This window comes from Squalius cephalus (genome assembly GCF_949319135.1).
Source record: "Squalius cephalus genome assembly, chromosome: 1".
Taxonomy (NCBI): Eukaryota; Metazoa; Chordata; class Actinopteri; order Cypriniformes; family Leuciscidae; genus Squalius; species Squalius cephalus.
Window position 1 is genome coordinate 36937077 of NC_137122.1, and position 22554 is coordinate 36959630.

The 22554-nt window shown below is 37.9% G+C and overlaps 2 protein-coding genes across 7 annotated transcripts in view; both read left to right on the forward strand.

Annotated features, from left to right (window-relative positions):
- septin9a (septin 9a) overlaps positions 1-21610 on the forward strand; it is a 105911-nt gene extending 84301 nt beyond the window's left edge. For all 6 annotated transcript variants that reach the window (XM_079887891.1, XM_079887892.1, XM_079887895.1 and 3 more), the window contains 8 exons: positions 12477-12605; positions 12751-12832; positions 13175-13312; positions 15730-15847; positions 17637-17732; positions 17822-17918; positions 19225-19276; positions 20460-21610. In XM_079887891.1, coding sequence (XP_079744017.1) covers positions 12477-12605; positions 12751-12832; positions 13175-13312; positions 15730-15847; positions 17637-17732; positions 17822-17918; positions 19225-19276; positions 20460-20592 — 845 coding nt within the window. In that variant the 3' untranslated portion in view covers positions 20593-21610. The remainder of the gene's footprint in view (positions 1-12476; positions 12606-12750; positions 12833-13174; positions 13313-15729; positions 15848-17636; positions 17733-17821; positions 17919-19224; positions 19277-20459) is intronic.
- Positions 1-22554, forward strand: part of tnrc6c1 (trinucleotide repeat containing adaptor 6C1) — a 180320-nt gene that overhangs the window by 35890 nt on the left and 121876 nt on the right. The window lies entirely within an intron of this gene.

The following is a 22554-nucleotide window of genomic DNA, read 5'->3' on the forward strand; positions in this document are numbered from 1 at the left end:
GAAGTAAACACTAACAGCATAGCTGACTTACAGATTCAGTTTACATCCACAAATGAATAAGCACCTCGATTCAGGGAGCAGTGCAAAGTGCCCGTGCAAAATCAGTTTTTGTGAGCTGATCGCCGTCAAAAAAGTTCAGGAGATATTTCTTGCGATGGCAATATGATCAAAAATAACTTTATATTGATTCAATGGATTAATAGCATTTAAAAAAAAAAAAAAAAAGTCATGAATTTATTGCATTTTTGGGAAAAAATAATCCGTTTTTATAATAAATCTTAAAAAATTCAAATCCAGATTTTGATTTTCAATGTTGTTATAACCTAAAGATGCTATGTGAAAGTTTGAAACAGAAAATAGTGGTTTTCACACATTTAGTGGTTATCTCACATTCGAGAGATATGCGAATAACACACAGACAGACAGACGGACGTTTCTGTAATTTATAGATAGATGGATTTATCACGTTCGGGAACCAAACTATAATATTCAGAAGTAAACAGTGTAGCTGACTGAGTGTTTATGTCAGAATGTTTATTTTTAAACCACAGCCTTCTTGGGGCTTCTTTGACCGATACAACTCTCTAATGTCAGAATGTTTATTTTTAAACCACAACCTTCTAAAAATGATATATTTAACGATATCTTTTGCATTTCTCATCCAAACAATGTCAAACTTGGCACTGCACTTACTCGTGCCCGTGGCAAGACACCTGTCGAGTTTGAAATCAATCGGACTAACGGTTCGAGAGATATGCGAGGAACAGACACACACACACACAGACAGACAGACAGACAGACGTTCCTGTAATTTATAGATAGATGTTTGTCAGGCCGCCGAGGGCACACCCTTCGACGAAAACTCTAGATCTTCGCAATTTAACGTCACAAAGGCCTTAAGATTACACTCACCAAATTTGAAGAGTATCAGATCAAATCTGTAGGAGGAGTTCGTTAAAGTACAACATCAGGAAATTACGAAAAATGCCCAAAATCCAGGAGGAAGTTCAAAATAGCTCACTTCCTGTTGTGTTTAGGGCTATGCTCCAAGAGACTTTTCTGTAGGTATTGGGTCATTACATGTATGTACCAAATTTCATACCTGTACGTGAAACCAGGAGCCGGGGCAAAATGTGGGGGCAATAATTTACCGAATTTGCCCCCCACAATTCTGAAAACCATATCACACGTAAATTTTCACCACTTCTGAAGCGTGTGCAAAGTTTCATGAGTTTTCGAGCATGTTTAGGCCCTCTAAAAAGCGATTCACTTTGGAGAAGAAGAATAATAATAAACGGAGCAAAAACAATAGGGTCCTCTCACCATCGGTGCTCGGGCCCTAATTAAAGCTGCAAGCAGCGATGAAAAGGGCCCTCGCACCCCTGCCACCGCCACCCGGCACCTTTAGGAAAGGCCTTAAGATTACACTCACCAAATTTGAAGAGGATCAGATCAAAACTGTAGGAGGAGTTTGTTAAAGTACAACATCAGGAAATGGCAAAAACTGCCCAAAATCTGACAGGAAGTTCAAAATAACTGACTTCCTGTTGTGTTTAGGGCTATGCTCCAAGAGACTTTTTTGTAGGTATTGGGTCTTTACATGTGTGTACCAAATTTCATACCTGTACGTGAAACGTCGAGCCGGGGCAAAATGTAGGGGCAATAAGTAAGCCATTTTGCCCCACCCAATTTTTAAAACCACATCACACGTAAATTGTCACCACTTCTGAAGCGTGTGCAAAGTTTCATGATTTTTCGAGCACGTTTTGTATTTGCCACACTTCCTGCTACCAGCAGGTGGTGCTATTGCTATAATCATAATGAGCATTGGCATGTGTTCAGGACAGGAGTCTTATCAAACATGTGAAGTTTGTGGCAGATTGAAAATTGTATGCCTGAGTTACTGCAGGCTGTCTGTGGTTGCCTAGCAACATCAGAACTGCAAGCAACATTAATATTGAACTTATCTGATCATGCATATATCACCAAAAGGCCGAAATTGGGTGAACTAGTGCAAAAAATGCCCGTGCAAAATCAGTTTTTGTGTGTGTTTTTAGTAATTGTTGGTTTGGTGTGTGCTCATTGTTACAATTACACAGCAAAAGTTCAGTGACATTTTTATTTGTGCATGGTAAAAAGCACACAGTGAACTCCGAGAAAACGCTATGCTTGAGCAAACAGTTTGTGAATAGGCAACTACAAATGATGCCCGTGAAAGAGACTGTGAACGCATTGAATAGGATATGTTTAGTTGGTGAATAGCATAGGCTATTATTACACAGTAGCGACAACGTTAAGCGCACCAGAATGAAATATAATATTCAGAAGTAAACACTAACAGCATAGCTGACATACAGATTCAGTTTACATCCACAAATGAATAAGCACCTCGATTCAGGGAGCAGTGCAAAGTGCCCGTGCAAAATCAGTTTTTGTGAGCTGATCGCCGTCAAAAAAGTTCAGGAGATATTTCTTGCGATGGCAATATGATCAAAAATAACTTTATATTGATTCAATGGATTAATAGCATTTTGAAAAAAAAAAAAAAAGTCATGAATTTATTGCATTTTTGGGAAAAAATAATCCGTTTTTATAATAAATCTTAAAAAATTCAAATCCAGATTTTGATTTTCAATGTTGTTATAACCTAAAGATTCTATGTGAAAGTTTGAAACAGAAAATAGTGGTTTTCACACATTTAGTGGTTATCTCACATTCGAGAGATATGCGAATAACACACAGACAGACAGACGGACGTTTCTGTAATTTATAGATAGATGGATTTATCACGTTCGGGAACCAAACTATAATATTCAGAAGTAAACAGTGTAGCTGACTGAGTGTTTATGTCAGAATGTTTATTTTTAAACCACAGCCTTCTTGGGGCTTCTTTGACCGATACAACTCTCTAATGTCAGAATGTTTATTTTTAAACCACAACCTTCTAAAAATGATATATTTAACGATATCTTTTGCATTTCTCATCCAAACAATGTCAAACTTGGCACTGCACTTACTCGTGCCCGTGGCGAGACACCTGTCGAGTTTGAAATCAATCGGACTAACGGTTCGAGAGATATGCGAGGAACAGACACACACACACACAGACAGACAGACAGACAGACGTTCCTGTAATTTATAGATAGATGTTTGTCAGGCCGCCGAGGGCACACCCTTCGACGAAAACTCTAGATCTTCGCAATTTAACGTCACAAAGGCCTTAAGATTACACTCACCAAATTTGAAGAGTATCAGATCAAATCTGTAGGAGGAGTTCGTTAAAGTACAACATCAGGAAATTACGAAAAATGCCCAAAATCCAGGAGGAAGTTCAAAATAGCTCACTTCCTGTTGTGTTTAGGGCTATGCTCCAAGAGACTTTTCTGTAGGTATTGGGTCATTACATGTATGTACCAAATTTCATACCTGTACGTGAAACCAGGAGCCGGGGCAAAATGTGGGGGCAATAATTTACCGAATTTGCCCCCCCCAATTCTGAAAACCATATCACACGTAAATTTTCACCACTTCTGAAGCGTGTGCAAAGTTTCATGAGTTTTCGAGCATGTTTAGGCCCTCTAAAAAGCGATTCACTTTGGAGAAGAAGAATAATAATAAACGGAGCAAAAACAATAGGGTCCTCTCACCATCGGTGCTCGGGCCCTAATAAACGGAGCAAAAACAATAGGGTCCTCTCACCATCGGTGCTCGGGCCCTAATAAACGGAGCAAAAACAATAGGGTCCTCTCACCATCGGTGCTCGGGCCCTAATAATAAACGGAGCAAAAACAATAGGGTCCTCTCACCATCGGTGCTCGGGCCCTAATAAACGGAGCAAAAACAATAGGGTCCTCTCACCATCGGTGCTCGGGCCCTAATTAAAGCTGCAAGCAGCGATGAAAGGGCCCTCGCACCCGTGCCATCAACACTCGGTGGCTTTAGGAAGGCAGAGCATGGTTGGGAAATGTACATTTAAGGAGGTATATATAGTAAGAGTATGTCAAAGTCAGTTACAAAATGTTTTGTATAATGGTGATAATAGCATGCTTCATGACTCAGCTAAGTGTTGCTAGCATGTTCAGTCTGTTTCTAGCATGCTTAGTACACAATAATTATGTGGTTAGTACTGCATTACTGTGTTAACCATGTCAGTTTCTGTTGCCAGTAGGTGGCGTTATGACTATAACTGAATATGAGCATGGATGTGTGTTCAGGACAGAACTCTTATCAAACATGTGAAGTTTGGTGCAAATTGGACATTGCCTTCTTGAGTAACAACAAAGTCATGTTTCATTGAATTAGCATTCTTTAGAACTTAGCTAAGCATTGTTAGCATGTTTTAACATGTTGCTAGAACGGCATCAACGTGTTAAACATGTCACTTCCTGTTGCCAGTTGGTGGCGCTATTACTATAACTGAACATTCTCATGTAGATGTGTTCAGGCCATGACTCTTATCAAAAGTGTGAAGTTTGGGGCAGATTGGACATTCCATGCCTGAGTTACAGCAAATTCCTATTTAATTGCAATAATAGCATGCTTTAGCACTTGGCTAAGAGTTTGCTAGCATGTTTTAGCATGTTTCTAGTATGTTGTTAGCATGTTTAACACTTGCTGGCACTTTTTTATATGTTATTAGGAGTCCACAACAGTGTTAAACATGTCACTTCCTGTTGCCAGCAGGTGGCGCTATGACTGTAACTGAATATAAGCATGGTCATGTGTTCAGGACAGAACGCTTATCAAAAGTGTGAAGTTTGGGGCAGATTGGACATTCCATGCCTGAGTTACAGCAAATTCATATTTAATTGCAGTAATATCATTCTTTAGCACTTAGCTAAGTGTTTGCTATTATGTTTTAGCATGTCTCTAGTATGTTGGTAGGATGTTTAGCACCTACTGGCATTTTTTTATATGTTATTAGGAGTCAAGAACAGTGTTAAACGTCACTTCCTGTTGCCAGCAGGTGGCGCTATGACTATAACTAAATATGAGCATGGACATGTGTTCAAGAGATAACTCTTATCAAACGTGTGACGTTTGGGGTAGATTGTACATTGCCTTCTTGAGTAACAACAAAGTCCTGTTTCATTGAATTAGCATGCTTTAGCACTTAGCTAAGTATTGCTAGCATGTTTTAATATGTTTCTAGCATGTTTAGAACTCAATGGCATTTTTAACATGTTGCTAGAACGGCATCAACGTGTTAAACATGTCACTTCCTGTTGCCAGTAGGTGGCGCTATTACTATAACTGAATTTGAGCATAGGCATGCGTTCAGGCCATGATTCTTATCAAACATGTGAAGTTTGGGGCAGATTGGACGTTCCATGCCTGAGTTACAGCAAATTCCTATTTAATTGCAGTAATAGCATGCTTTATCACTTAGCTAAGTGTTTGCTAGCATGTTTCTAGTATGTTGCTAACCTGTTTAGCACTTGCTGGCTCTTTTATATATGTTATTAGGAGACCACAACAGTGTTAAACATGTCACTTCCTGTTGACAGCAGGTGGCGCTATTACTATAACTGAATATTCTCATGTAGATGTGTTCAGGCCATGACTCTTATCAAACGTGTGAAGTTTGGGGCAGATTGGACATTCCATGCCTGTGTTACAGCAAATTCCTATTTAATTGCAGCAATAGCATGCTTTAGCACTTAGCTAAGTGTTTGCTAGCATGTTTTAGCATGTTTCTAGTATGTTGTTAGCATGTTTAGCACTTGCTGGCACTTTTTTTATATGTTTTTATATGTCCACAACAGTGTTTAACATGTCACTTCCTGTTGCCAGCAGGTGGCACTATGACTGTAACTGAATATGAGCATGGTCATGTGTTCAGGACAGAACGTTTATTAAAAGTGTGAAGTTTGGCGCATATTGGACATTGCCTTCTTGAGTAACAACAACATCCTGTTTCATTGAATTAGCATGCTTTAGCACTTAGCTAAGTATTGCTAGCATGTTTTAACATGTTTCTAGCATGTTTAGACCTCAATGGCATTTTTAACATGTTGCTAGAATGGCATCAACGTGTTAAACATGACACTTCCTGTTGCCAGTAGGTGGCGCTATTACTATAACTGAATATTATCATGTAGATGTGTTCAGGACAGAACGCTTATCAAAAGTGTGAAGTTTGGGGCAGATTGGACATTCCATGCCTGAGTTACAGCAAATTCCTATTTAATTGCAATAATAGCATGCTTTAGCACTTAGCTAAGAGTTTGCTAGCATGTTTTAGCATGCTTCTAGTATGTTGTTAGCATGTTTCGCACTTGCTGGCACTTTTTTATATGTTATTAGGAGTCCATAACAGTGTTAAACATGTCACTTCCTGTTGCCAGCAGGTGGCGCTATGACTATAACTGAATATGAGCATGGCCATGTGTTCAGGACAGAACTCTTATCAAACGTGTGAAGTTTGGGGGAGATTGGACATTCCATGCCTGAGTTACAGCAACTTCCTGTTTCATGGCGAAACATCGAAATTTGTAAGGCCGCCGAGGACCCGCCCTTCGACGAAAACTCAAGATCTTCGCAATTTAACGTCGCAAAGGCCTTAAGATTACACTCACCAAATTTGAAGATGATCAGATTAAAACTGTAGGAGGAGTTCGTTAAAGTACGAGGCCTGAAAATGGCAAAAACTGCACAAAAATCTGAGAGGAAGTTCAAAATGGCTGACTTCCTGTTGTGTTTAGGGCTATGCTCCAAGAGACTTTTTTGTAGGTATTAGGTCATTACACGTATGTACCGAATTTCGTGCACGTACGTGGAACGTTGCAGGAGGCGCACTCCGTTGAACTTTTATAGGTGGCGCTATCGAGCCATTTTGCCCCGTCCAATTCTGAAACCTATATCAGATGTAAATTTTCGCCAGTTCTGACGCGTGTGCAAAGTTTCGTGAGTTTTCGCGCATGTTTAGGCCCTCAAAAATGCAATTCAATGCGGAGAAGAATAATAATAATAATTAAAGCTGCAAGCAGCGATGAAAAGGGCCCTCGCACCCCTGCCACCGCCACCCGGCACCTTTAGGAAAGGCCTTAAGATTACACTCACCAAATTTGAAGAGGATCAGATCAAAACTGTAGGAGTTTGTTAAAGTACAACATCAGGAAATGGCAAAAACTGCCCAAAATCTGACAGGAAGTTCAAAATAACTGACTTCCTGTTGTGTTTAGGGCTATGCTCCAAGAGACTTTTTTGTAGGTATTGGGTCTTTACATGTGTGTACCAAATTTCATACCTGTACGTGAAACGTCGAGCCGGGGCAAAATGTAGGGGCAATAAGTAAGCCATTTTGCCCCACCCAATTTTTAAAACCACATCACACGTAAATTGTCACCACTTCTGAAGCGTGTGCAAAGTTTCATGATTTTTCGAGCACGTTTTGTATTTGCCACACTTCCTGCTACCAGCAGGTGGTGCTATTGCTATAATCATAATGAGCATTGGCATGTGTTCAGGACAGGACTCTTATCAAACATGTGAAGTTTGTGGCAGATTGAAAATTGTATGCCTGAGTTACTGCAGGCTGTCTGTGGTTGCCTAGCAACATCAGAACTGCAAGCAACATTAATATTGAACTTATCTGATCATGCATATATCACCAAAAGGCCGAAATTGGGTGAACTAGTGCAAAAAATGCCCGTGCAAAATCAGTTTTTGTGTGTGTTTTTAGTAATTGTTGGTTTGGTGTGTGCTCATTGTTACAATTACACAGCAAAAGTTCAGTGACATTTTTATTTGTGCATGGTAAAAAGCACACAGTGAACTCCGAGAAAACGCTATGCTTGAGCAAACAGTTTGTGAATAGGCAACTACAAATGATGCCCGTGAAAGAGACTGTGAACGCATTGAATAGGATATGTTTAGTTGGTGAATAGCATAGGCTACTATTACACAGTAGCGACAACGTTAAGCGCACCAGAATGAAATATAATATTCAGAAGTAAACACTAACAGCATAGCTGACTTACAGATTCAGTTTACATCCACAAATGAATAAGCACCTCGATTCAGGGAGCAGTGCAAAGTGCCCGTGCAAAATCAGTTTTTGTGAGCTGATCGCCGTCAAAAAAGTTCAGGAGATATTTCTTGCGATGGCAATATGATCAAAAATAACTTTATATTGATTCAATGGATTAATAGCATTTAAAAAAAAAAAAAAAAAGTCATGAATTTATTGCATTTTTGGGAAAAAATAATCCGTTTTTATAATAAATCTTAAAAAATTCAAATCCAGATTTTGATTTTCAATGTTGTTATAACCTAAAGATGCTATGTGAAAGTTTGAAACAGAAAATAGTGGTTTTCACACATTTAGTGGTTATCTCACATTCGAGAGATATGCGAATAACACACAGACAGACAGACGGACGTTTCTGTAATTTATAGATAGATGGATTTATCACGTTCGGGAACCAAACTATAATATTCAGAAGTAAACAGTGTAGCTGACTGAGTGTTTATGTCAGAATGTTTATTTTTAAACCACAGCCTTCTTGGGGCTTCTTTGACCGATACAACTCTCTAATGTCAGAATGTTTATTTTTAAACCACAACCTTCTAAAAATGATATATTTAACGATATCTTTTGCATTTCTCATCCAAACAATGTCAAACTTGGCACTGCACTTACTCGTGCCCGTGGCAAGACACCTGTCGAGTTTGAAATCAATCGGACTAACGGTTCGAGAGATATGCGAGGAACAGACACACACACACACAGACAGACAGACAGACAGACGTTCCTGTAATTTATAGATAGATGTTTGTCAGGCCGCCGAGGGCACACCCTTCGACGAAAACTCTAGATCTTCGCAATTTAACGTCACAAAGGCCTTAAGATTACACTCACCAAATTTGAAGAGTATCAGATCAAATCTGTAGGAGGAGTTCGTTAAAGTACAACATCAGGAAATTACGAAAAATGCCCAAAATCCAGGAGGAAGTTCAAAATAGCTCACTTCCTGTTGTGTTTAGGGCTATGCTCCAAGAGACTTTTCTGTAGGTATTGGGTCATTACATGTATGTACCAAATTTCATACCTGTACGTGAAACCAGGAGCCGGGGCAAAATGTGGGGGCAATAATTTACCGAATTTGCCCCCCACAATTCTGAAAACCATATCACACGTAAATTTTCACCACTTCTGAAGCGTGTGCAAAGTTTCATGAGTTTTCGAGCATGTTTAGGCCCTCTAAAAAGCGATTCACTTTGGAGAAGAAGAATAATAATAAACGGAGCAAAAACAATAGGGTCCTCTCACCATCGGTGCTCGGGCCCTAATAATAAACAGAGCAATTCCAAGAGGGTCCTCACACCATCGGTGCTCGGGCCCTAATAATAAACAGAGCAATTCCAAGAGGGTCCTCACACCATCGGTGCTCGGGCCCTAATAAACAGAGCAATTCCAAGAGGGTCCTCACACCATCGGTGCTCGGGCCCTAATTAGGGAAAGACGTGTATTGAGTAATGTGTTTAGGGCAACACCTGGTGGTATTTTTCTGTTTCAGCATTAGCGTCCCAGAAGACTCCGTTCCTTTATTAAACTTCTGATGATTTATATGGAGTTTACAAGAGGAAATGATTACAAGCTCTGTCTAAGATAGCAAAATGAACCTGTATTTGCGCAAGGCTGCAGCTGGGTTCTCACATGTGGCTCTTTGGGTCAATGTGGCCAAACCTGCTGTTGACTTAACCCAGTCAGAGCGGAGAGAGCCATCCCTCGGGATCAGCATTGCCGTTCCCAGCTGCAGCCCATTTATTCTGACTCCTGTCTCTCATTCCATCACATGTTCCTGAAGAAGGTGTCTGAAACCTGAAAAGTGCTACCTTTGTAGACAGTATACGGGGGTAGGAAAGCACATCTGATCCAATGTCAGCAAAAAAATGTATAGTGATCATTTTTTTGGCCATATTGCCCACCCCTAGCGGTGGGATTGGATGACAGGGTGTTTAGAGAGAGAAAATTTGCAGCCCTGCCCCGTGCAGAAAGGAACAGGCCCTCATTACTAGTGTGATGAACCCAAGGCTGACGGATGTGGGTTAGCGGAGGGGTAAAGAAAACCACAGCTAAACACAAGCTCCTGTTAGCAAAAGCCAAAGGAATGATAGTTTCATTCAAACCACAGGACTGCCTGAGTGGAAGCATCACTTGTGATCTGTGAATGAATAAGACCTAACGGGTATATAAACAATATTCAACTTGCTTGGAAGTTTTCGGGGTTTAATGTTTTACGTTGAATTTATTTATAATTCTTTTACTTGACAGTGACAATTATCAAAAGAATAATGCACTGCAAATGCAATTATATATTTAAAGTCCCCCTGTAGTCAATAATTGTATCCCTTAAAACTAATCTTTGATCACCAAGATGACATAAAAAAAAAAAATCCTTTTTCTCCAAATGCTAAAGCCTGCCCACAAGTTGTTCAGTGTTTTCCCACAGGATTTTGTGAAACTGCGGTGGGTGGCAATAATAGCAATAATATTGTTATAATATTATTACTATAATAGTAATGGACATAAATTGTAAAACAAATGCAATGAAAAATAAATTAAACTTTTATAATTAGTTTTGTCCTAATTTCTATACATGCAAGAGCTTTTATTTTGACGGAAACTGCAGTCAAGCTTTTATTTTGCCGGGGAAAAAAACGAGTTTGCCGGAAAAAAAATGTAGTGAAACACTGTAATCGTCAACCATGCAAATGTGAAAATAACGTGTAACTGCGTTTCCAAATGCACACTAAACTCAGCACATGCACAGATGGAGTTCACTGCATTCATTCACTGTGAATCAGTATTGAGAATCGAACCTGTGGAGCTGATCAAGTGCTGGTCACGTGGGCGAAGTGTGCACTTCTCTTTGCGCAGCACAAACAGCCTCATCGCTCTTTCGATTTTAGTTTGTTTGACAGCAATGGCGCAAAACACGACATTAAAGACCTTTTATGTTGTTATGAGGAGTTGAAATATATTTTGGTGCCGTCAGTCTAATTAATGAATGGGAAGCACTGAAATCTATTTGTGGCGGTCAATGTTGATTTTGTGGCGGGCCACCACAAACAAATAAATGTATGGGAAACACTGATTGGTTACAAGGTAGTTTGTGACGTCAGAAACACCAGCGATTTCTAACCGTGTTTTTGAGACTGTCTTTGGTTCACTGCAGTTTTAAGGAGAAAATACTCAGCAGTATTGTTGACTTATGAATTTGCACATGGTTTGTCTTGAAGCATATTAAAAAAACACCACATAGACAAATAAACAACATTAAATAGGCTACTTGATTTTCACCACAGGGGGTCTTTAAAAATAAAATACAATAATTTCCTCTTTCTGCATTTCACCTTTTCTCTAGCTTGTGTACTAATATAGATTATAATTAAAACTTGACGTTGTTTACTATGAATATTATTGACTCTTATGGCTTTAAGCCATTGTTATGTAGATTTGTGTTGATGTGCAAGCAACTTATTTCATCCTCACAGGATGATACTGCCACCACCACACTTTACAGTTGGGACGGTGTGTTTGTGATGATAGGCAGCGTTTGGCTTGCTCTAAATGTGGTTTGGTCTGACGGCCAAAAAATGGCTCAATTTTGGTCTCATGAAACCATTGAAGCTTCTTCCAGCTGGATGCAGAGTCTCCCACATGCCTTATGGCACAATGCAGCTGAGATGCCATGTGACATTTTTGAACAGTGGCTTTCTCTTCACCACCCTCCCATCAAACTGTGAAGCTTTTTCAGTCACTGTGAAGCTGAATTCTCAAGTCTCATTGACTCATACTCATACTCTAGAAAGATTTACAGTTGTGCCGTGATATTTCTGTTTCTAAATGATTGATTTGATGATTTGTTTTATTTGAGATATTTTGTATAGATCTATTTACATTTTTACATTAAAGAGAAGTAATTAGTCAAGTGTTTAGTGCCGTTTTGAAATCACTGAAGTGTATATTCTTGTATCTCTGTTTCTTGTAGTCTGTGCTCTCTTGCAATCCTGCGTAGACAGCTTTTGAAATGTAAATTTTAGATTTTAAAATACTAGGCATTATACACTTGTGAACTTTGAAACTTACAGAAACTTACAAAAAAAAAACACCTGGCCATCACACACTAAATGACTGAGAATCACACACTAACAGACTTTCAAGTCATTCTTAACACAACAAACTCATAAAGAAACATGTGCCTCATTGCAATGAGATGCATGACAAATGAAAACAGTGTGTTATTAAATTGGCTCAATATATCAAACCCCTCTTGATGGAATCACACTATGGGTAAAATCTGTCAACTCTGACTGCCCAAAATCAGCAAAATGGCTCTGACTTTCGGCAGCCAGCGTTAACTCATCCAGACTTCAACTGAGGGCAAAACTCTTGAGCAAAATGAGTGTAGTGTATTGCAGCCTTTAGTTAATGGGTTGGTAATGTGTATTGTTCTGCATGTGTACAGGTCAGAGTGGTTTAGGGAAGTCCACACTGATGAACACGCTCTTCAAGTCAAAGGTGAGCCGTAAGTCTTTCCTGGGCACGGCTGAGGAAAAGATCCCTAAAACCATCGAGATCAAGTCCATCAGTCATGGTAAGGCTGCACAGCTGGATTTTCTATTTTCTATGATTGTCCATTAGAGTGTCATTCATGTATGGCCATTCAACCATTTTGATCTAGAGTTCAAAGCATGTAATCTGCCACTGGAATGCAATAAAACATATTAATTTCATTTCAGATGTCGAGGAGAAAGGAGTTCGAATGAAGCTGACAGTCATAGACACACCAGGGTTTGGCGATCAGATCAATAACGAGAATTGGTAAAGACCGTTTGTTTGTTTGTGACCTCAGTTTTAATATGCTGTAAAATTCGCTCTGTTTAGTCAGCATCTCTTCTGTGAAATATAAATGACAGTCTAAAGCAGTTCTGTTAGTGTTGGCGGTATAGTATTGTTCTGGGTACGCTCCATTTATTAAACCATGCTTGGATGCAGAACAGCATTCAAACTCCCAAAAATAAAACATCTCCAACCATCAAAGTGATGGTGACCCAGCCACCAGGTTCTGAAACAAATGCTCCAAACAAGCCAGGTGTGAAAATGCTCTTCAGGGGAAAAGTGTCATTACATTACTCTCTCTCTCTCTCTCTCTCTTTTCAACAGTTGGCAGCCCATAATGAAATTTATCAATGACCAGTATGAGCAGTACTTGCAGGAAGAGATCAATATTGACAGGAAGAAGAGGATCCCAGACTCACGAGTGCACTGCTGCATATACTTCATACCACCCACAGGACACTGGTTAGTAAACATACATCTATGTACTTTTTAGAAGTGGATTATGAACTTGAAACAGATTTACCTAAACACTGGATATGTGTTTGCATGTCATGTTGTGTGTTTGAATACTCAAACCGTGTGTAAGGATCACCCTGAAAGCCTTGTGCTGCTTATACCGCATGTCTAGTAACTAATATCAGTTGTTAGTATGAATAAGTGTACACATGAAATAACATGTGTGCATTTATTCAAATGTTGCCTGCCTAATGATGTTATGTTCAGTAAGGGGAAAACTGGTGGAAAAGGATGGTTAAGAAAGTCAGGGCCTCCAGAGGGCAGTACTGTTCCAAGTGATGTTCAAAAGTTACAATTGTTTTCAACATTGATATTAATAGTAGATGTTTCTTGAGCACCAAATCAGCATATAGAGTGGTGCAAGTATGACGTCAGAACACGTTTTTATAATGGGGTTTTTCAATTTTTGAGTAAAATAAAGCCTGTGGTACACATCTTGTCGATACTTTAACATTTTGTTCTACAACTTAAACTGCACACACTCACACCAATACTGTCTTAGCTAGTTACTTATTAGAAACATACGTTTTCAAAAATAATAAATAACAGCTTTAAATTCACGTTTTCGCTATGAGTGTGCAGTTACATTGTAGAACAAAACGTTAAAGTATCATCAAGTTATGCTTGTAAAATTTATGTTGAGTAGAGTCACCACACTTCTTATTTTTACAAGACCTTGTATAACACATTACTGCCTGACCTCTGGCTGGAAGGGCAGGTTTTTAACAATGTGACTCTTACAGAAACATTTAGCAATCCAAACAGCATTTTTAAACGTAATGTCAGTACATGGTTCTTTGGGATATTAAAACATTTTATAGAATGAAATATTGTTTGCCCTCCTGAGCAGCTACTGTTTACATCAGGGATTTGTAGTCACTATTTACCATTTGCAGATTTCCTTTTCACATCTAATAACATTGTTGTGCCAAATTAAGTGGGTGGTCTGTTCTGTTTGTCTCTGATGGAGAATCATTGTGTATGCTTGTGTTTTTATAGCTGTTGTTGGAGAGCATGAGTCTCTCCAGACATTTTGAATTATTTCTCATTTACTACAGGAGAATTTATAGCAACCTTCAAAATAAAATGTGTAGCCTATATTGAATGTATGTGTTAAATGTGTATACAGTATGCACAGTTATCCTGACAGATGCTGGGATGCTTTCTGTCTGACCAACATCTGATAGTGCAGAATAAATATTAAGAGCCTTTGGACTAACAAGTATGAATCAGACCACCTAAATATAGTTTAGACCAAAATATTGATCTGCTCTGGAAATAAATAATAATAATGTTGCCAACCATTTTTGAAATTCCCTTGAAATTTATCAAATAAAATATAGTAAATATATACACACTTTTTAAAAGCAGTCACTTTATGCTCAAGGCTGAATTTCTTTGATTAAAATACAGTAAAAGAGTGATATTGTGAAATATTATTACAATTATTAAAAATTAAAAATATCTATTTGAATATATTTTAAAATGTGACTTATTCCTGTGATGGCAAAGCTGAGTTTTCAGCATCATTACTCAGCTGAATATGCTGTTTTCAATGTTGAAAACAGTTTTGCTTAGGATTTAAGCTTGATACATCTTTCAGAATTATTTGATGAATAGGAAGTTCAACATCATTTATTTGAGATAGAAATCTTTTGTAACATTATAAATGTCATTACTGTCACTTTTGATCAATTTAATGCATCCTTGCTGAATAAAATAATTTATTTATTTTAAACAAAAATCTTAGTGACCCAAAGCTTTTGAACAGTAGTGTGTATATGTATATATATTCCATGCATTTTCTTGGCACGTTATTTATGCACGTGAACAAAGCTGTTTGAGTTCCTCTTAAGAGTCCATGTCACCAAAACCTCTGAGACATAAGACTGTGTATTCATTCATCCATTCAACTTATTTTGAAAAAGTTTTAAGGACTCTGAACGCACATGTCAACCACACACTCATGGATTTGTTGTGTCCTGATGCCCCCAGAGTGTGTGCTGCAGGCCTTTCTGTGGCCCTCTGTGAATGTCTGACTGTTTCATGTCTGTCAAACACTGCAGATGTCACCTCCCAGAAGCTGCATTCTGGCTTTGAACAACTTGGCTAAATAGAGTCGAACAGTCACTCTGGCAGGAGATCTGTGTGCCTTTTATTTTTCACTTTTTTCATTTCACATTCAAAGGTCTCCGTTCACCTTCTGTTTGAATAATCTTTCCATCCACAAGCATCTTTAGAGAATGTCATATCTTAGAGCATGTGCATTTTGGGTGTTTTTCGCCCTCTGGTGGTTAAGTTACGGTCCTGTTAACAGTAATGTAGGTTTCACTGTACATCTATTTTTCCTGTCATTTTCTCAGTCTTAGGCCTTTGGATGTGGAGTTTATGAGACGTCTCAGCAAGGTGGTGAATATCGTTCCTGTCATTGCTAAGGCTGACACCCTGACTCTGGAGGAGAGGGATTTCTTCAAAAAGAAGGTGAGCTCAAATTTGACAGACAGATGAATGCTTAATGTTGTTGCTCTCGTTTATAAAGTGAAAAATCGTGCCACTTTACTTATTTTTCTATTGTGACAAATTATTAACTGTAGAGCAAGCCGTTATTTCGACTGACTGCCATGTTGTACTGCTGGTCATTGTTAAAACGACATGACTTTTTTAAGATGGACTTTTTGGCCAGATTTATTAATTTATTCAAAAATTCCGTTCATACATAAAGTGGCAAACCAGTGTTTGCTAAGTCTTTTTAGAATTAAAATGTCAGGATGGCCCTGTCCTAATATCATTATAAAGAAAACAAAAGAAATTCTTGAAAAGAAAACCTTAAAGTGGTCTTATAATACTTTTTCGACTTTAGTTATTCTGTAATGTTGCTGTTTGAGCATGAAAAAGATCTGCAAGGTTACAAAGCTCAAGTCCACTCCAAATGGAGATATTTTATTTAACAGAACTCACTTTCCAAAAACTACAACAAAAGGCTTGTTTGACTACAACACGTTTTTTCCGGATCTTATGAAGTCATAATGTTCCTCATTTAAATAACCCCGCCCACGGAATACGCAAAAAAGGGGGACGAGGCCTGGCTGAGCTGCATCATAGAAGACAGTGTTGTCGCGATGCCAATGAGATGCTGTTTTGTCCACCCTGTTTCCAAAACTCATTTGTTTGACCTTCCTAAGGCTGACGAACTTAAGAGTGGTTAAAATGTATTTTAAACATTGTTCCTGAACATTATAACCCCAACGTTTATCTGTGAGCTGCACATTTTATGGAGAGCAGCTTCTAGAACTAAAGAGAGTACAATGTAGTCCTAATTAAAAAAAAAAAAAAACATACCACACTGAAACGTCCTGTGAAATCTGTGCTTGCAAAGTCTGTGAATGAAATCTGTTCTGCACAGTCCTCTTGATTGTTAACATTCTTAAGTCTGAATCTGGCTTGAATTGGTTTGAAATTGATGCCATCCTTAATATTTACATCTGAGTAGAGCTCATGGTTATGAAGGGACAATAACAGACAAAATACAATGTGCATCTTTGTGCAGTGAGCCCCGGTAGGATAATATGAATGCCACAAGTCGATGCATTGATGTGTGAAAGAAGTGGTAAAGGCTGTCATGTTGTTACTCTAGCTGTAGTTGGCAAACTGAGTCTTTTTCTTCCCTAGGAGATTTCCCAAATTGCAGTTGGCGTCTCTAAAGCTTCTACAGAAACACTGCTTCCCTGTGAAATCACTAATGCAGTTTTATTTATGACGGGATGGTGGATTACTTAATATGCATGGCAAAAAAACAAAAACAAGGACTGACTTGGAAGTCCTAAACTTTTTGATTATTCTGAAACAAAGCCACAGTGGACTAGTTTATGCAGTTTTAGAGCAGTGGATTGAAGCTGAAATGACACATGGTATGATGAAGTGTAGGTAAGAAACATCTGTTCTGGGGTTGTTAGTGGCGTTTCACATAGCAGTAAGGAAGCGCTCGCCAACCTCAACGGCTCCTTGTGCTTTTGCTGGCGTGCCTCTTACAGGAAGAACACATGCTGTTTGGAACACAGACATGGATCTTTCTCTTTTTTGGAGAAATCTCCTGAAAGATTCCAAAAACGTCTCTTAGTTCAACTTTCATGGAAAAAATTAGAATGTCACAATATTGACGTATTAAAGATTTTTCGATATTAGCAATGTTTCTAAAGACTACATGGATTTTCTTTATCCATTTTGTATATACTTTTCTCCTGAAGCACTTAACTGTTTTCATTTTGTGTAGATCAGGGAAGAGCTTCGAGCCAATGGGATTGACGTCTATCCACAGAAAGAGTTCGATGAGGATGCGGAGGACAGAACAATCAATGAGAAAATAAGAGTGAGTTTGCACTACACTTAGAAAAGCATCCATACTGTAATTCATTAAAAACATTGCGATATTATCTGTATCCTTCCTTTTTCCCTTAGGAGATGATTCCTTTTGCGGTAGTAGGAAGTGACCAGGAATACCAGGTCAATGGGAGAAGACTCTTAGGAAGGAAAACAAAATGGGGAACTATTGAAGGTATTGTGACTCTTTGGTCTCTAAACCTCTTTAGAGAAGAGAGAGAGAGAGAGAAGGTGATTAGCGGACTATGCAGACAGCAACGTTCCAAAATCACATCAAGGGAGCTCATTAACCACAGACACACGGCTATGAGTCAAACATCAGAAAGCCTTATCTAATGAAGACCCACTCAGAAGACCATTATGAGTGCGTCATTTTGACTGTGAGTCAGCAAGCTGCTGGACTGTTAAAATGCCTTTATCACGAGTTCCTGCAGCTTATAATCATTCATTATTACTTCTGTATTCTTTGATGAATAGAAAGATCAGAAGAATAGCATTATGTAGAATATAAATCTTTTGTATCATTGTAAATGTCATATATTATATTATATTATATTAATTATTATATTATATGAATTATATTATATTATTGTCTTTTTCACGGACTGTGATGAAGCATTTACAGTTATCAACATTGCAAATGTTGCAAATCAACACTGCAAATCTAGCAACAAAAAATATATATATTTGTATTATTATACACATTTATAACGCTATGCTTTGTTGTATTATCTTGGCAGTAAATGATACAAAATAATAATAATAAAATGAATGCTGCTGCGAGAGTTTTCCTAATACAATGGCTGAGGGACTGATGGCAAATTTGACATCTTGCTCTCTTCTAACTGCTGTAATCAATCCCTCTTTTGGAAACTTGTGGAAACACTATCACAGTTTTTCTCTTTTGCTTTTAGAGCAAATACAAATATAAACATTATCGTCTCCCATTCATCGCTATAGAAGTTTGATGACTTCCACTTCTGAAAAATGTGAAAAGGGTCTATTGTTGATGTGCTTAGCTGCTCACAAAGTAAAACTCTTTAATTTTTGGTGAGCTGTTTTGAGAGTCAAATGACTCTGTAATTATCCTGTAATCTTTTTGAAGAGCTTGACTCCTCTTATTAAAGTCTCTTTGAAAACCTTTCATTTCCTGTACTATGGTGGCTTCCCTCCATGGTGGCTTCCTCTGTCTCATTGATGAAGTTTGACATAATCTATAATTCATAAACATTTTTTCACATCCAGGCATTTGTCAAGCTCTCATGGTAATCTTTCACGAAGACTTTGGTTTAAATGGAATTACTATAGACTTGGGGGGGGGGGGTTGTCTTATCTCTGTCCACCGCTTTACCTAGTGAACAAGTGGTCTTTGCTTTTTGTTGCTCCAATTGGCTAGAGAGGAAGAACTTTCTAATAGATCTAATAAGTGTTCTTTACCTTCTGTTTTTAACTCTATGTCTGTTGCGTTTTGTTGTCTATAGTTGAGAATATTGCCCACTGTGAGTTTGCCTACCTGCGGGACCTCCTTATAAGGTCAGTGGATTAAGTCTATGCCTGTTTTTTTAACAAATAGTATTACAGTATACCCTTGTAGAACGGTGCTTAATTGTGTTAAATGTGCCCTTGTAGTGCACTTCAAATCTTAAAAAAAAATTGTTTTTAAACTACTTCCAGATTATAAAATATGAATTAAATAAAAGGACATTTAAGTGTTATTAAAGAGAGTACACGTTCATGACTTTTTCTTAACATACTTAAGTACACTAAAAAAAGTGCACCTTGTAATGTCAAATTACTTTTAAAAAGTACATTTTAAATCATGTTTTAATATTTTGTCATGCTTCAAAGAAGCTGTTGACTAACATACGAAAGCACATATTACTGTAGTGTGTTACCTAATGTTTATTAACTTAAATATTTATTAACTTAAATATTTATTAACTTAAATGTAATAAATTGCTACTTGATCATTACATGTGTTGAAATACAAGTTGCAATAAAAATGACATTTAAGTATGTTTTAGTTTATCATACTGTACAATCCTCATCAGGACATTCAGCAGTGCTCTTTAAAACATATTTCAAAGACAATAGATGTAATTATGAAATTACATATAAAGATGAACTTAAGTATTGCAAAAAAGGCACTCTAAAGTTCAGCTAATTGCATTTAATATAAATTTAAACCATGATACATTTTCATTCAATTGCAATTAACATGCAATTAAGTGTCCACAAACAATACATATAGTTTGTTCTAAAATGTATTATTTTAAAGCAGATTATTTCTCTAATAAGTACTCTTTTTAAAAGTATGCTAAAGTGTACTGCTTTTTCACAATTGTACAGCTGCGATTGTTTATCCAAAAATGAAATTCTATCGTCATTTTCTATTATTTACTCTCTCATCTCGTTCCAAGCCTGTATGACTTTCTTCTGTGGAAAACAAAATATCCATATCCATACAATGAAAGTCCAAATGTTGTTTTGCAACCTTTGACTTCCGTTGGATGGTCAAAAAAAAAAAAATACTGAGACATTTTTCAGAATATCTCATTTTGTGTTCCAAAAATGAAAGTAGGCCATATGGGTTTGGACCTTTTTGAGGGTCATTAAATAATTGTAATTTTGATGTGGACTTTAATTGTGATAGTGTTAGTGACGTGCTGGGCTTGTTTTCATCATCATAACTCTGTGATTGGCTCATGTTCTGCAGAACCCACATGCAGAACATTAAAGACATCACCAGCAGCATCCACTACGAGATGTACCGCGTCCGTCGGCTCAACGAGAATAACACTCAGGCAAACGGCCTCGGCGACCACCATCCGGCCTCCCACGAAATCTAGCGCCCCGAAATAAACAACCCCTACGCTCCTGTTCCTCACTCCTCTCCAATCCCCAACCCTCCATTCACCTTACACTCCTTTCCGCCCCCTTCAATCAGCCATGGACCTGAGGTGAAGAGGTCCATCAAGAGAAGCACATAATGACTTTACCTCCAAGCAACTCCAGCACAGTGCTCTTAAACCCTCAAGCCATCTGCACGGGCACTGGAGGGGCGAAGAGGTCAAAAATACAGCCGTTAAAGAGCATCTCTATATACTGCATGCGTTTGACTCACTCTGTTGATGCTTCAGGTCTGTGCGTGCTGAAGTTGATTACGAGGCAGTTTCTGATTGGTCAAGCTGTGCAAAAAGCTCTTCACATGCAGCATCACTCTTCCTTTTCGATATCGCCATGATTATTTTACAGGAAAATGCTCAGAACGCTCCTTTTATGTGATTCGTCGAATGCTCTCTTAATATTTATGCTTAATTTTGAGCGAGACAGATAAGAGACAAGGCTAAGTCATCTTTTGAACCCAGAGCTAAAGTGGCAGCACCTTTTAATTTCCATTCCACTTTATAAAACTACAGGATATCTGATGTCTATACATACAAAGCAAATACTAGTTGCCTACAGCATTGTGGAGAACCTGGTGTGCCATTGTTTCTGCCAATTCTTTCATCAAATCTGCGCAAATAATTCCCCCAGTACCATATAAAAACATAGTGATGAGGTTTGGGCGTTGTGTTTGAAAGATTATCCAAATTGAATAGTATTTATGTGGATTAAATGAGATCGTCACATAATTTATACAGACGATCTTATTTATTGCAGAATGTGACCTGAACTGGACAGAGAATAGCAGTGTGTTCAATGTATTTTAATGAATCGTTTAATTGTGTGTATACTGTCCACCTGGTACACTGTTTTTATCAGGGCATATTCAGTGCCATTTATCTTAAACCTTCCAGAACGCCTCGTTCTCTTCCAGTCATGCTGAATATGTGGAAATCTTGTCAGTTTAGGTGTCTTGTTTTTGTCTTAGCCTAGAGGAAAGGGCCTACAGGTGCTAAGATGTCTGTGTGCCTTAAAGCTGCCTGCCACGTCTGATGAGGAGCCACTTTTAACACTTTTAAAAGTTCTTCAGGCTTTGTTCTTGTCTGCAAACCCCCTTTATTAATGCTCGTCATTGGGAAAATATCTTTGTTTTGTACTGTGCTGTATATTCATAGTGATAAAAATTTTGTATTGGTATTCAGAGTAACACAAATAACTTTGATATCCTGTTATTTTAAGGAAATAAAGATTTAAATGGTAAATCATTAGTTTGACTCTTTTTATAAATGTAATTGCTCAAATTATGTGGTATTGGGACAGATTTATTGATTAATGAGTTCTGTTTTCCACTCCATGATATTATTTTCCATCTAGGTACTAAATTAAGTTGTCCGTCAGATTAAATTGCCTGCTTTTATTAAAGCCATATAATTTTGACATTCATTTGACATTTGCTCTGCAACAAGTATATGAAAATTGCTTATTTCTAATGCCTCTCTCTATTACTTGCTTTTATTAACAAGGTTATTGTATATTCATTATGTCAGATACATTATTTGGCTTTTAGCCAATTTTATTTATATCTGGATCAGTACTGATTATATGGTGTTTTAACAGGTTTTTTTATTTTATTTCTAATTTAGTGTAACATGCTCTCATTTCCTCTGGATCCATTCTGCTTTTTTAGCATAGAGATGAACTAAAAATCTGATGCTTTTTTAACTTTACATGTACTGCAAGCCTTTATACTCCAGAATTGATACTCCAGATGCAAGTAATTCATCTTTTTCAGCAGGTACCATGTACAGCGTTTTAGGTCAATGCTTTGACTTAACAGCTTACTTGAATGAGGTATCTTACAGTAGAGCACAATCACACCTGAAGCACCTGTCCGTATCACACTTCTTGAAGTTTTATTTTATTGC